This window comes from Capra hircus, chromosome 2, assembly GCF_001704415.2.
Source record: "Capra hircus breed San Clemente chromosome 2, ASM170441v1, whole genome shotgun sequence".
In the NCBI taxonomy this organism is placed as follows: Eukaryota; Metazoa; Chordata; class Mammalia; order Artiodactyla; family Bovidae; genus Capra; species Capra hircus.
Genome location: NC_030809.1, coordinates 112659070 through 112673298, shown reverse-complemented (window position 1 = coordinate 112673298; position 14229 = coordinate 112659070). Strand labels below are relative to the sequence as shown.

Genomic DNA, 14229 nt, shown 5'->3' with positions numbered 1-14229 from the left:
GAAAACATTGCTACAGTTTATGTCAGAGAATGCTTTCCCTCCGTTCTCTTCTAGAAATTTTATGGTGTCATATCTTATATGTAAGTCTTTAAGCCATTCTGAATTTGTTTTTGTGTATAGTGTGAGGGATTGTTCTAAGTTCATTGACTTATATGTGGATGCCCAGACTTTCCAATACAACTTGCTGAAGAAACTCTTTTCTCCATTCTGACGTCTCTTTTGTTACTGTTTTGAACTAGTTTCACATCTCTTATCGATTTTTGTGTGTTATGTTTTATTTTCAACTGCATGTAATCTAAAAGCCAAGGGCTACTTTTTGGATTTCTTTATATTTCCTAGCAAAATTTTTTTGCTTAGACACTCTACACATATTTAATTGCTTTGAAACATACCCTTCAGAAAATCTACATTTAGCCCAGATCGTGTATTCTGTATAAAGAAGTAAACTTTCAAAGTCATTGGAAAGATTTCTATTGTGTTGAAAAGGTCTGGGAAATGGGTAGATTTGAACACTTCAAGTTTTACTCGGAGATTCTTTTTTCCATAGCTTGATACAAGTCCAGTGCTCTCACCATGAGTCTTATAATAATGTTATTGATGATAGAAAACAAATTGTTGCTAATAATATAATAGCATGATTAGTGATACCCAAATATAATGATTCAAAACATTTTTCTTCCTTTATGAATTAGCTTCTGTTAATGTTTCCAGAAGAATAGAGGTTTGCCTCAGGCTTCTCATTCCAAATAAAATGACTATCTTAATATTAATAAATAAATTCACCTAAATATGGGTATGTCTGAAATAGAAGCAACCTCCTAATACAGCAGCAACTGTGGCTATCAGCATGCTTCATGCAGCCTGGGGTAGTGGCAGCCGGCCAGCATATTATCCTCTGATCCATTGCTAGTCTACCTCCTAAATGTTATAAATATTCATGTATGCCATAGAAAGCTACAAAGGGCTTTATTCAAACATTTTTTTGAATACTCCTTTATGTTTCCCCCAAATGAAAGAATGTCTTTTTTTTTTTTTTTTGCATAGGATCAGAGTGTGAATTCTCTTTTGTTCATACTCATAAATCCTGAAAACCAATATGCAACAAATTCTCTAATCCTCATTTCATACCCCAAGGGTGAAGAGGTTCAAAATAAAAATACTTAGGATTGGCATGGCAGCTCACTGTGACTGTGCAATGCTGCCACCAAAAAAAGCATCTGTGTCCCCAACTACCCAGGTGACTTCTGCCCCTGGCAGGGACTCCCTCAAGGGAGACAGCCTACCAGCCCCATGAAGGCCGCCAGCTTTGCTCACCACTGTGGCCTTGCTGATGAATGAGGGGGAAGCTGCGTAGATATCAGCCTAGAAAGGGAAACACTCACGTCGTTCCCCAGGAATACAGCACTAACAGCAATCACTAGTGGGAGTTGTTAAGTGGCCGTGGTAGTGGTATGGGAGCAGGGTGGGCTAGCTTATGGGGAGAAAAGGTTAGAAAAGTTGCACCAAGTGCCAGGCTGGTCAAAGCCAGGTTTAAAAAACATAATCAAACCCTTTTTTGAAATTCCAGTTCATTTTTCAGTAATACCTAACTCACAGAAGGGCAGTTATAAAATGCAGCTTTCTCACAGTGTGATTTATCAAATGAAATAAAATATATCACTGCTGGAGCAGAGAACGGTTATAATAGTGCTCTTGCAGTGTTCTTTCTCTCCTTTTCTTTCATAGTAATTACAACCCCTTAATTTTGAGTGTTGGAGAAGACTCTTGAGAGTCCCTTGGACTGCAAGGAGATCCAACCAGTCCATTCTAAAGGAAATCAGTCCCGGTGTTCTTTGGAAGGACTGACGCTAAAGCTGAAACTCCAGTACTTTGGCCACCTCATGCAAAGAGTTGACTCATTGGAAAAGACTCTGATGCTGGGAGGGATTGGGGGCAGGAGGAGAAGGGGACGACAGAGGATGAGATGGCTGGATGGCATCACCGACCAATGGACCTGAGTTTGAGCGAACCCCGGGAGATGGTGATGGACACGGAGGCCTGGGGTGCTGTGATTCATGCAACACGACTGAGCGACTGAACTGAACTGAACTGAATTTTGAGTGGGGCATTGGATACCCAAAAAAAGGGCTGCACATTCTTTCTTTTCATGTGACTGTGTTTCTTTGTCTGATAAAAAGTGAGCCAAGTGGTTAAGTGCAATTCTGGGTCACATCCCTATAGGGAAGAAGCAGGTCTTCACCTTTTTCCTTTCCCCCTCCCTCTAGCTGGAATGAGGGTGGTGCTGGTCCACCATCTTGGCCCATATGGAAGGTGAAATGGCACAAGAGAAGGCTGGAATTGTGACTGCTTCCTGGAGCAGAACTTCCAGACCTAGACATTTAAGTGAGAAAGGAATAGACTTATCTTGCATAACCCAACATTAATTCAGGCTTCTATTTTTGCAGCTGAACTGCTATCTTAGCCCTTCAGTTGCTTTCAAGCAAAAGTGGACTCTGTCAGAGCAGGCTGTGAAGGACCTCTCTCCTCACTGCCAGGCATGTAAGAACACACTGCTGTGGGCACGAAGTACAGAGATGGGGAAGGGGAACTCCCTTAATGTTCATTAAATACGGTCTTGACTTTTCCTTCCCAGGTTACAGATGCGACACCAAGATCTAAAGATCCAAAGGAAACAAATTTCATCCTCCTTGACAGGTATTTTTGCTTTTCTTGTTTGTTCTGTTCAGTTAACATTAATGATCAAAAGTTCTAAAGCTCAATCAACTCTTTAGGAGACTGACTTCTACGCCTCTGTGCACATGTATATTTTATAGTTAAATGATTCTGTATTTCTGCCTAAGTGATCTGGAAGGTTCTTTACCTATTTGCTATATCTTTCATTTCTGGAAAACAAGTTTTCTCTTGAGAAATTAGGGAACTATGTTTAATTCTCCATACTAATAAGTGAACAAATACTGTTTTTACTTTGATCATAGAATTATTAAACTGACACAACAATAGAGATGTTCACACCCTAGCCTTGGTATGGGTGGAGGGGGAGACTGCTAAGAAATATTTGCCCTCTAGCACAGACTTTAAAGAATCTGTACCAGAGGGCAAATTCAGTTGGTAAGAATCTGTCTGCAATGCGGGAGACCTGAGTTCAATCCCTGGGTTGGAAAGATTCCCCTGGAGAAGGAAATGGCAACCCACTCCAGTATTCTTTCCCAGAGAATCCTATGAACAAGGAGCTGGTGGGCTGCAGTCCATGGGGTCGCAAGACTCAGACATGACTTAGTGACTAAACCACCCCACAGGGTGTCTTTGAGGAGTGTGGACTCAGGTGCCATTTCCTAAGAAGCTTAAGATGCAGGACCTGGTGCCCAGCACTTGCTGCTGTTCTTTACCAGGCTGAGCTTTGCAGTCAGCTCATTCTCAAACCTGAATGGTATGATCTTTACAGGTTGAGTGTGGGATGTTTTCAGTTCTCCCAGAGTCACACATATTAGCTGGATTTCAGGAAACAATTAGAACAGTTTTTCTGGTAAGAATGCTTATAACACTCTATGACTTCCAGAAATAGTTAATTACCCTGGCCCCACCAATGATTCCCCAGGGATAGCCAGGGGGTGGGGGGACACCATCCCCATTTTCTGTTGGGGAAACTGACCCATGGAGAACTTAAGGGACAGCTACAAAGTGATGAAGCTGACTCTCATGTCTCCTGAACTCTCAGCCCTGGGCTTTTCCTGTGGTGCCACGTTCACTGCTGCAAAGTATACCCCGGGCACGTGCTCATCCACACAGAGATAGTATTGCACCTTCCCATCCATGTGGGCTGCGGCCAAAGGATTTAGAAGACAATGGAGCATTCCATGAACATGCACTATGTCGCTAAAGAAAGGTTTTGGCAAGACCTGCCTTATTGCTTCACAGAAGATGAGAAAATTAGCTGCAAAGTAACGAATGCTTTTGGGGGGGTGGCGGCTGGAAAACAGTGAATATGCACCACTTCCACACAACTGTTCCTTATAAAAAAATTTTGTTTTCAGTTAAGGAAGATTTTCAAGTTCCCGCCCTGAACTCTGGAATAAGCAACACACATTCAGGTGACTACTCTATAACAAAGCTCTTCTGTAGAGCCGCCTTTTACCTACATGCACTAAAGTCAGCCTCGGCATATCAACATTTCAAAGGCATCCTGGGGCGGTCTAGCTCCACAAACAACAAAACAACATGGAAGTCACTCTGGAACATTCGTGCATTTTAGCAACAGGCAGCCAAGGCCGAGGCACACAGCTAAAAAGCTAGCTGCTGCTGAGGCCGCAGCACACACACTATTCAACCGCTGAGGCCGCAGCGCACACACTATTCAGTTTCACAAAGGTGACTGACAGACTAAACGAGGTAGCCAATTTGAACCGAGTATTTCAAAACTCCTTTATGTGTAACTAGCTTTTCAAGGTGGCAGCGTATATGGAAATTATTTCTTTTATTAGTACAAATGCAAATTTTTATTTAAAAAAAAACATCGTGGTTAAGGTTAACAATACTGTACACGTACCATTTTTTCAAAGTTTACTAGATTGTCAATGAACGTCTTGTTCCCCTCATGAGTAAATGTCATATCTGCAAAGAAATAAAAGTCACATTCTAATCACTAACAGAAATATGTCATACAAAGAAACCACAATAGCACCATTAGATTATGCGGAAGGATTTGCATAACACTGCAGCTGAAAAAAGCCGATAATAGTTCCTTTTATGTTAGGTGTTTAACTTTCTAAAAGCATTTTACCTGAGCTTAGTTAAAATTTCCAAACTAACCCTCTATTTCACTCAAGTCTTCCAAACCACACACAGATTCCCTGCTCCTGCAATAATTTTGCCAACCCTTTCAGAAAAGTCTGGGCAGAGGGGAGACGCTGAGGAAGGTGGGAAGCTCAGATCATTCTTCCCAAGGAGGTCAATCTGATTAGGCACCTGTTTCTTTTCTTCCCCGTACACTCATCACTGGCTCGTCCTGTGCATTTCCTTGGAATTACCTTTAATGAGCAAAGGCATGAAGGGGATGAGAGGAGGGTCCAGTTTGGCTACTGTCAGCCTGTAGGCCCGGTGGTTTCTTGAAGGATCCTTTAGAGAAACAGAGATGCTGGTTAAGGACTCAGGAAATGTACACCACCCCCTTCTACCTCCTAACCCAACCCAGCTTTGTCATCTCCCAATCAGGTAGTTCTGAATCAAGTGTAACTACAAAAGAAAGGTAAATTTGGTTAAACAAATGGATTTTTGTTTTAAAACAACTTCCCGTATGACAGGAAAATAAATAGATTTTTTGTTTCCTTTCTTCGTTGAAAGGAAGATACGCCTCCAGGGATCAAGGGAAGAGATCCCCTTGGAGAGCCAACACAAAATGCTAAACAACCCCCAACCACAACAGTCCCCTTCTCCTGGGAGCACGGCCTCCTTCCAGGGAATCCAGCTCACCCTCCCAGCTGCCTTGCGCTGCCAGTCTTGACTTGCCTTCTGTGAAACTCTCCTATGACTCCTGCCAAGTCCCACTCACTCCTTCTCTGTGAACACCTCCCTACCAATGGGGAAAAATAATTTGGCAAGCCAAGGAAAATGCAGCTTCCAGACCCTAGCCAACCTGTGCTGGATGGAAAGGAGCCCATTACACTGCTTTTCTTAGTTACACAAATTGACCTTATGTGGGACATAAGTCCTCTTTAAGTTAGTACCTGAGAGTGCCATTCATTAGTCAGACATGCTTGTTTTAGCAGCACTAAAATGGGGTCATAAACTTCTTAAAGTCATACAAGGACAGATAAAATTTCTGAAATGAGAACTTCAGCTAATCAGAAATTGGATTAATGCAGACAGTGAATGGAATAAAGGAGCCACTGTCACTTACCATTAAACTTTCAAACTCTGCATAGAACTTCTTGAACTTGCTTGGCAGTTTCTGTTAATGAAATGAAAATGCCACGCTTATATGTCAGATTCAATATTTAGATATGTATCGTGTGTTACCATTTCTAGGGGAAATGGACTTCTTTTGGCTCTTAATCAAACATCTCTAAGACAGGCTAGACTGTAATCTGTCTTGTCATTTGAGGATAATCTTAGGGATCTCATCTTTTTAAAAGTCCTAACCTTAGTTGAACCTAAATTAACTATGGATGCTTTTGGTCTTACTGCTTTCTATAATGTTTTCTGAAATGGATTATTCATAAAGAGGGCCGTATTCCCAGACTACAAGTGGCTCGGCATTAACCCCCGCCCCTCCGCTGTTTTAAACTCTCAAATTCCCACAGTGAAGAATTTAGACCAGAGATGATTACAATGAAAAGTTTTAGAAACTACCTAGTTCAACCCTCCGCTCCCTTTACCATGTAACCTATAAGAGAACAGGGATTTTTATCCGTTTTTTTTACGGCTGTATTCTCAGGGCCTAACAGAGTAGTAGCAGTATGTCAGGCACATAGTAAATGCTCAATACATCTTTATTTGGCTAGATTAAACCTGTGTTTTATAGACAGAAGAAATTAACCATCAGGTTAAACGACATGCCAAAGCCACACTGCTGGTGATGGTCAGAGCCTCTGTAATTCCTGGCTCCTGCCTCCTTTTCTCTTGCTTCTCTTCTAGGCGCTATGCTTTCCTACACAAGCGTTTCTCCCACAGGATTTCTCTGCCCTGCTCTAATACAAAAATTGGTCATTCTATCAATTTAGTAATTTCTCATGGTTTTATCTTGACAGATGATTCGAAACCATTGACTGTACCCATACATTTATACCAGTAGGTCAGTGAGGAATCATTTTTCAATCTGTTGGTTCTCACTTTGCTAGGTCCTGAGCCCATAGTAAAGCTGAACTTTTCTGACAGGGCCACACAAAGAGCAGCATGATGTTCCCCGTTCGAGACCACCAAAGTGCTGACCAAGTCTGCAGCCTCGAATGCCCCGCTCAGTTCTGCTTCACACAGTGACGTCCACTGGCAACAGCTGACTCACCTGTCAGGCCTCTGCAATCCCCTCGAAGCTCCTCTCTCTCTTTTTTCTCTCTTCTGTGAATGGGTTTGACCTATTCCCATTTAAACACTATTCTTGTTTAGTTGCTGAGTCATGTCTGACTCTCTGCAACCCCACGGACTGTAGCCTGCCAGGCTCCTCTGTCCATGGGATTTCCCAGGCAAGAATATTAGAGTGGGTTGCCATTTCCTTCTCCAAGGGATCTTCCTGATCCAGGGACCAAACCCACTTCTGCTGGGCAGGCAGATTCTTTGCTGATGAGGCATTGGGGAAGCCCTTAAACACTGTAGAACATCTTATTTTGTTTCTAGGAACTTGTATCCTCATAATCTCTAAACTCTTTGTCCTAGCGCCTCTTTTCAAGCTGGGTTTCAGGGAAACCTGATATCCTTGTTCAGTGGGGAAGTTCAAAGGGATGAAGGCTGGCGTGGACATCAAGGGATACAAGAGTCTCAGGCCCCATGGAGCGTTCAAATCACCATGCTCAGTGCTAACTCTCCGTGAACACAGACAGCTTATAAAATGAGGAGCTGATGGAATTTGGGGTCATGTCCGTCACTCTAGTTCCTTCTTTACTTAGCTGGCTTTGGGGTCAAAGGCAGGAGTGCACATGGGAATAAAACTTGCGTCTCCCTATACTATCATCTATGCACACCCTATGGGCTTCCCTGGCGACTCAGTAGTAAAGAGTCTGCCTGCCAGTGAGGGAGACATAGGTTCAATCCCTGGGTTGGGAAGATCCCTGGAGAAGGAAATGGCAACCCACTCCGTATTCTTGCCTGGAGGATTCTATGGACAGAGAAGCCTGGTGGGCTACAGTCCACAGGGTCAAAGAGTTGGACACGACTTAGTGATTGAACAACAGCAACAAAATCCACACTCCATGCTTCCAGAGCAGGGCTTCTCAAGTGGAGTCAACTTTTACTCACCCTCGTTTGGTAATGTCTGCAGACCTTTCCTGATGCCAAAACTGGGGTGGGTGGAGGGAGAGGTGCTCCTGGTTATATAGTAGGTTGAGGCCGTGCGTGCTGCTTAGCCTCCTCCGTGGCACAGGACGGGCCCCTCCACCCTCATGCATACAGGAAAGAATGATCCTGCCCAAAGTCATTACCACTGGGGCCGAGAACCTCGGCTCTGGGTCCTCACTCCCACTGGCTTTATCTCCGATGAGTCTTCCCCTCTCTGTGGAAGCATCCCCTGTGCCCTGTGCTTTCGCTCCATTTTCTGTTTTGTTTCACTGACTGCCTCACACCTGCTCTCTAGTTCCTGGAGGGCAGGCGCTGTCCCTCAGGCTGCTGCTGCTGCTCACTGCTGTGGTGTGGGAAGCACGTGGGAGGGGGTCGGCAAGGCCAGGAAGATGAACCCAAATCAGAGATGCTTGAGAATGAGAGCTCTCCCTGCAGAATGACCCAACTCCATTTCACCTTAACAGATAAAGGCTTATACAGGATGCGAGGGGGGCTCTCCTTTTTGCAGCAACATGCAAAGATGGGAACACAAGCTCACAGACTGAGGTGTGTCTGCCTCTCCCTGTGGAATGAAGGACTAGATGATGAAACTCCCTTTCTTGGCTGCCTGCATCCCGTTCCCCCCAACCCCAAGCGGCCTCCTGTTTTTCTCTTTAGACCACATGAAAGGGGACTCTGAGAGTGTTCCTCCATGCTACAGCCTTAAGGTCTAGCTCCTATTATGTGTACCTCGACCTGGCCTTCCCCGACCCCCATGAGCCTTCATACCTTCTTTGATTTTCCCAACCAAATCATTTGGACTCTGCAAGAGGATTAAATGCTGGAAACAGGTAAAGGAAAGCAGACTCTCTGAGAGGTTACCCTAGATTTCCAAAGATTCCAAGAGCAGAGGCTTGCACCCTGGCTTCACGGATCAGATTTCTTGGCAGCATTAACTTTCACTAGCTGGAAGATGCCCGGGATGTGTGGAACACGGGCCTCACCAATTCCCTCATTCCTATATTCGGGAGATGAGCTGCTGTGTGCTGCATCTGCCTGGAATTTTCAGAGAAACCCAAGACAGAAGGACCTGTAAGGACCTGTTCTATAAACAGCGGAAATGCAGAGGCGGGACAGAGGGAAAAAAACAGATTCAAGAGGGAAGTGGGGAGGAAAATGTTTCAAGGAAAACATTTAGAGATGCAAACAGCTGACTTTGATACTTTTTTAAAGCCTCCTTGCAAGTTAAGTCTCTCTCATGTACTCCTTGCCCTCTTTTTGTGTCCCACTTACATATACTTTTTCTATTTTTAGTAAGAGCCTATTTTTGTGTCTGTGTTCTGTAAGAGATTAGTATTTCTTTGACTATATACCACATGTAAAGAATCAGGCATATTTTGAGTACTTAGCTAATGAAGAACGAAGCTCTTCTCTAGCACGAATAACCAACTGTCAACAAAACATTCATTGTATTTGCCATAGAAATTCACCACACACCTGCTAAACTTTTGCACCAAACTGAATTCTAGCCAACTGTTGTTCCTTCCTGCCCACAGAGGTCTGCCAGGTAGTTAGGAGATACGTGGTCCTCAGCTGGGCCAAACAGTTGGCCTTCTGGCTAATTCTCCCAGGAGCAAGATGACTACTTGGATAAAAATGGACCTTCTGTCCTCACTTAATTACAGATACAGCTTATTTCAAAAGCAAGAGGCAGACACCAGAGAAGAACAGGATCTGTGAGCAAGGCCTCTGAAGTTAAGCAAGCAATGCTGTTGATTCCAGTTATACCTAGGAACTAGACTTATTATTATTTATATTGTATACAGCAAGAAGCTCAGAACCCCCCTTTTTTCCTCCCCAGTGCATTGGACAATGCCTTTTAAAATTCACTCTCTGAAAAAAAAAAAAAAATTAAAATTCACTCTCCGAGGCAAAAGGAGACAGGTCACCTCCCTCAAAGTGTCCCACCTTTTCCACTGTTATATCAGTGTGAGTGATACTTTTGTTAAAAAGAGCTCACTGGTGAGCTTGTGTTTTTGTTCTTAAGGCAAAAGTCACAGCTGGGTCTCTGCTGATGCTTACCTCCCACGTTAGTGCCAGGCGGCTCACAGCTACATTACTTAGTCCCATGACGATGGCAAAAAAGGAATTCAGATTTTTGTACTCCTTACAGCTGAAACACAAGAGGCACATGTTATAGTAAAATGCCACTTTTGAGAGAGATAATCAAATTAGAGTTCTATTTTCTGATGGTCATTTAATAGTCGTCAGGACTCCTTTACGAGAACAGGCACTGATAGATTTAATGCTTTAGGTTCCACTTGGGTGACTGTGTTCTGCTGTTTGATTTTTTTGCTGTAATATTAGAAAGGTGATAATTTTAGCCATCTAGGTTCAGGTTTTGAGAAGGAATTTCAAGACACCTACACTAGGCATTGCTATTATAATCCCAAAGCTTGCTAAAAGCCCTGTGGATCTGGAGGAAAACATCTCACAGGCTAGGAAGAGACACAGCAAAATGTCCTTGGAGAATTCCAGGTCAATGCTGGACATCTCAGGCTCTGGTAGCAAGAGAGGGAAATAAGGAAATGATGCTGATGCTGCTGCCGCCGCCAGGGCTTCTAGCTGCCATGTAATGCTTCTAATCTGTTGAACAGTATCAATTTATAAATCATGATCCCTCCAGTGCAGGAGACCTGGGTTCAATCCCTGGGTCAGGACTATACCCTGGAGAAGGAAATGGCAACCCACTCCAGTATTCTTGCCTGGAAAATTCCATGAACAGAGGAGCCTGAAAGCCTGGGATTGCAGAGTTGGACATGACTGAACACACGCACACATAGCTAATAACCTAAACAACTGACGGAAAAATAACCTTATTTTTTCTGTAATTTTTCAATGTTGATGAAGCCGATCATTTTGAATCTGTACTTACATCATTATTAGCTTTTATGAATATATATTTGTGAATAAGAATATTTTGGAACAAGACCAAAGGTTCTTATCAAAATGCAACATTTAGTCTAGGTACTTGGTTTAACTTGAGAAGAAAAAAAAAGGAATCTTCAACTTCTTCATACCCGCTCCTTGCAAAGGGAAAGAAGAATTCATTTTGCAATGGGCACAAATCCTTTACCACAAATCAGTACAGTTATCTAAGTTGACTACATCGTAATTAAATCTTGTTTGGATTAGCATTTTTGCAAGAGGCTAATTAAATTGCTGCATTTGCTCCCTGTGTTCTCCTTGCAGAGTGCTTCATAAATGGCCTGTGTGGAAATGGGAAAACAGATTTAGAGAAGCTATGGCATGTCTCTCGCAGTGCTGGGGAAGCGGTGGGGCTTTATGTGTGCAGGGGTGGTCAGGGGCTGAGAGCAGCTTCAGAGACCCCAGGCTGAAGGTGGCGAGGAGGGTCATAGACACGGCTGGCCTTTGTCCTCTCTGTGTGCGCATGAAAGGACATGCAGGACTGCTTTTGTGCTCACTGCGCTGGTCACTTGATCACCCTAGGTAAGTCACAAAATTTCTCTCTGCCTCGGTCTCCCTCACCTGGAAAAGGCAAAGATAACATTTGGACCCCCAACTTCACAAAGTTCTGGGCAGGTCAAAGAGCTTAAGCAGAATATATGGAAGTTCTCCAAAAATACCACGCGAAACATACTTCCTGCCACGAGGTTTACATCTCATGCGTGAGGATCCTGGTTTCTGAATCTAAGTCTTCTCCAGCTGGATTGTGTGAAGAGTTCTACTGTGCGGGATAGTGCTGCTTAAATAACGTTTAAATAATATAAGCCAATTTATCCTGAAGGCTAAATTCACCCATAATCAGAAGGAAGAGGGAGATAAGAAAGACAAAAACACTAAACAAACAAAAAAAAAGATAAAGTTCCCTAGTTCCTGAAAGGCTCTCCTGTGCTGCTCTGTAAAACAGCAGCATCAGGCCCCTACAGGTTTTCCATCTCCATGTCTGTGTGCAGACTTCCTCTCTCCTCCCTCGGTGCACGCGGCCCTGCCAGGCTAAGGTGAGGAGAGGAGGTGCCCTAGAGAGCAGGGAAGCGCATACTGTCACAGCTTCCACAGTCATCTCCTTCCAGATAGAGACATCTGACCCCCGCAATCAGCCGATTCAAGGCTCCTGGGAAAGTGGCTGCACTCCGAACCAGAAATTCATAAGCAACATTTTACCCAATCTTTCTTTCAAAAGGCATTTTTTTTTTTTTCCAAATTAAGAGATACCAGCATTTGAATCTAAGGGCTTTGGATATCCCGCAGAACTCCCAAATTTTTGGCAAAATAATTCAAGGCATTTGGCAAGCTGGCATGTGCGAAATGTCAAGCAGTGGTTGCTTCTTTGTTTAGCTCTGGAAATTAGACTCTGTATGGGATCTAAACTTTTTGGCTCAAGCAAACTGCCCAGCTGGGGTCACTTGTGCTCCCCACCTTCCTAGGCTAGAGCTCCCTGCTTTTAGAAAGGAAAGACGTCTCCCAGCCACAAGCTGCATTTAGCATTTTATTTTTAGCGCTGTGGTGATACCAAAAACATGGAAGTAAACAGGAGGTTGTCAGGCATATCTAAATAGCAGGAGAAGATTAAATTCATGTCAGGGAGAAATCTAACTGGCCCCTGTAGTAAATAAATTGTTTCCCACGAAGTGCTGTTAAATAGAATATTTATAAGACGCTTGCTTTTTCTGATGTTTATGGAGATGATTTTCATGGGCCAGGTTAGCTCGTCTTTATGCATTTTATGGATTTTATCTCGGCTGAGTTGGAAGCATGGTTTTACACGCATGTTCCCACTGCCCTCTACTGGCAAGAACGCGTCAAGTTAGACCTCGACTCACCCAGCTTTTAAAACAGAACTTTTGCAGCAGAACTTTGCTGACAGAGCCTTGAAACTGAAGGAGGCACGCAGTCTCAGTAGTTCAGAGCAAAAAGAGGTCATGATTTTAACCTGAGCATCAGCCCTGTAGGATGCTAATTTATATATTGGTGTCAATATTACAAAAGCTAGACAAAGCACAGTTCTCACAAGAGTTCAGTAATTCTTAAGCCCCTGTGGTTGGTGTGTTAGTTGCTCAGTCGTGTCCCCAGACTCTTTGTGACCCCATGGACTGTAGCCCACCAGACTCCTCTGTCCATGGAATTCTCTAGGTGAGAATACTGGAGTGGGTTGCCATTTCCTTCTCCAAGGGATCTTCCTGACCCAGGGATCAAACCTGGCTCTCCTGCATTGCAGACATATTCTTTACCATCTAAGTCACCTGATGCATACACAGATTTAATATCTCACTTTGCTTTTTAAGGTGTAATCTAAGGGGACAAAATGAAACCACAGCTCAAATGTTTTTCCCTCCCCGAGTGAATACTTACTGGGCTGCGATCTTAATAAATTTTTTTAAGAGCTGAACACGCTTGCTAGGCTGAGAACAAAGGCAAATCTCAGTGACAACCCAAAACTGAATTTCATTAAACCTCCTCAGGAACAAATCCAAGTTTGCTGTGGTCTTTTTAAAATGATGCCTTCCAAATGTGTGATAGATTAGCTCCAGCTAGAAGAAAGGAGAACAGTGTCACATCTTTGTTTTTAAGTCAAAACAACAGCTTGCTCCTCCATTTGACATGGCAAATTGACACTGGTCAGCAAACATGAACACAATCACTGACTGGGATTCAACGTGAACTTCAATTTGAAGACCTCAAGGGCTCAGTGAGGCTTGTCGAATACTGGAACTATAAACTAGGTGCTATTGACTTAATATACTCAGGAAAACAGAGCTTATTGCAAATTGTAAAGATTTTTCTTTACTCTCAAAGGCTTCATAACAGGCTTTATTAATATACTCAATATTTTGCAAAAAAAACAACCTCTCACAAGGCTTTAACATTGCAGCATGTATTCACATTTGCAGGCAACACCCAGAACTGCCATGCGCTCAATGGAGCACCTTACCTCATGCACACAGTTGAAGAGCTCCCAATCATAAATTGTCATCTGGTAGGCCAAATCTTTGGAGCTCATCAGTTCGAAAGTTCCCATTGTTCCAACGGTTGGGCCCTCCTGTTCAGGCAAGGGAGTCTATGAATAATAATATGAAAATATATTAGAATCTCAAAACAGACAAGCTGAATGCTGTTAGGACTTGGAGGGGAGAGGATTCTGAAGATGCTTTAAGGAATACCTTGAAACTTTGATTTTACCCAGAGGAGAAAAAAGCCTTTGCTCTTAACGCTCACTTGCCTCCATGCGTTTTTATAGTAACCATT

General features: G+C 43.3%; 1 protein-coding gene across 5 annotated transcripts in view; it reads right to left on the bottom strand.

Moving 5' to 3' along the window:
- The window catches only part of RAPGEF4 (Rap guanine nucleotide exchange factor 4), a 329561-nt gene that overhangs the window by 12217 nt on the left and 303115 nt on the right, over positions 1-14229 (bottom strand). For all 5 annotated transcript variants that reach the window (XM_018064697.1, XM_018064706.1, XM_013968813.2 and 2 more), the window contains 6 exons: positions 13916-14041; positions 13336-13514; positions 10045-10135; positions 5894-5944; positions 5025-5112; positions 4544-4608 (listed from right to left, as the gene is read on the bottom strand). In XM_018064697.1, the coding sequence (XP_017920186.1) occupies positions 4544-4608; positions 5025-5112; positions 5894-5944; positions 10045-10135; positions 13336-13514; positions 13916-14041 (600 nt within the window). The remainder of the gene's footprint in view (positions 1-4543; positions 4609-5024; positions 5113-5893; positions 5945-10044; positions 10136-13335; positions 13515-13915; positions 14042-14229) is intronic.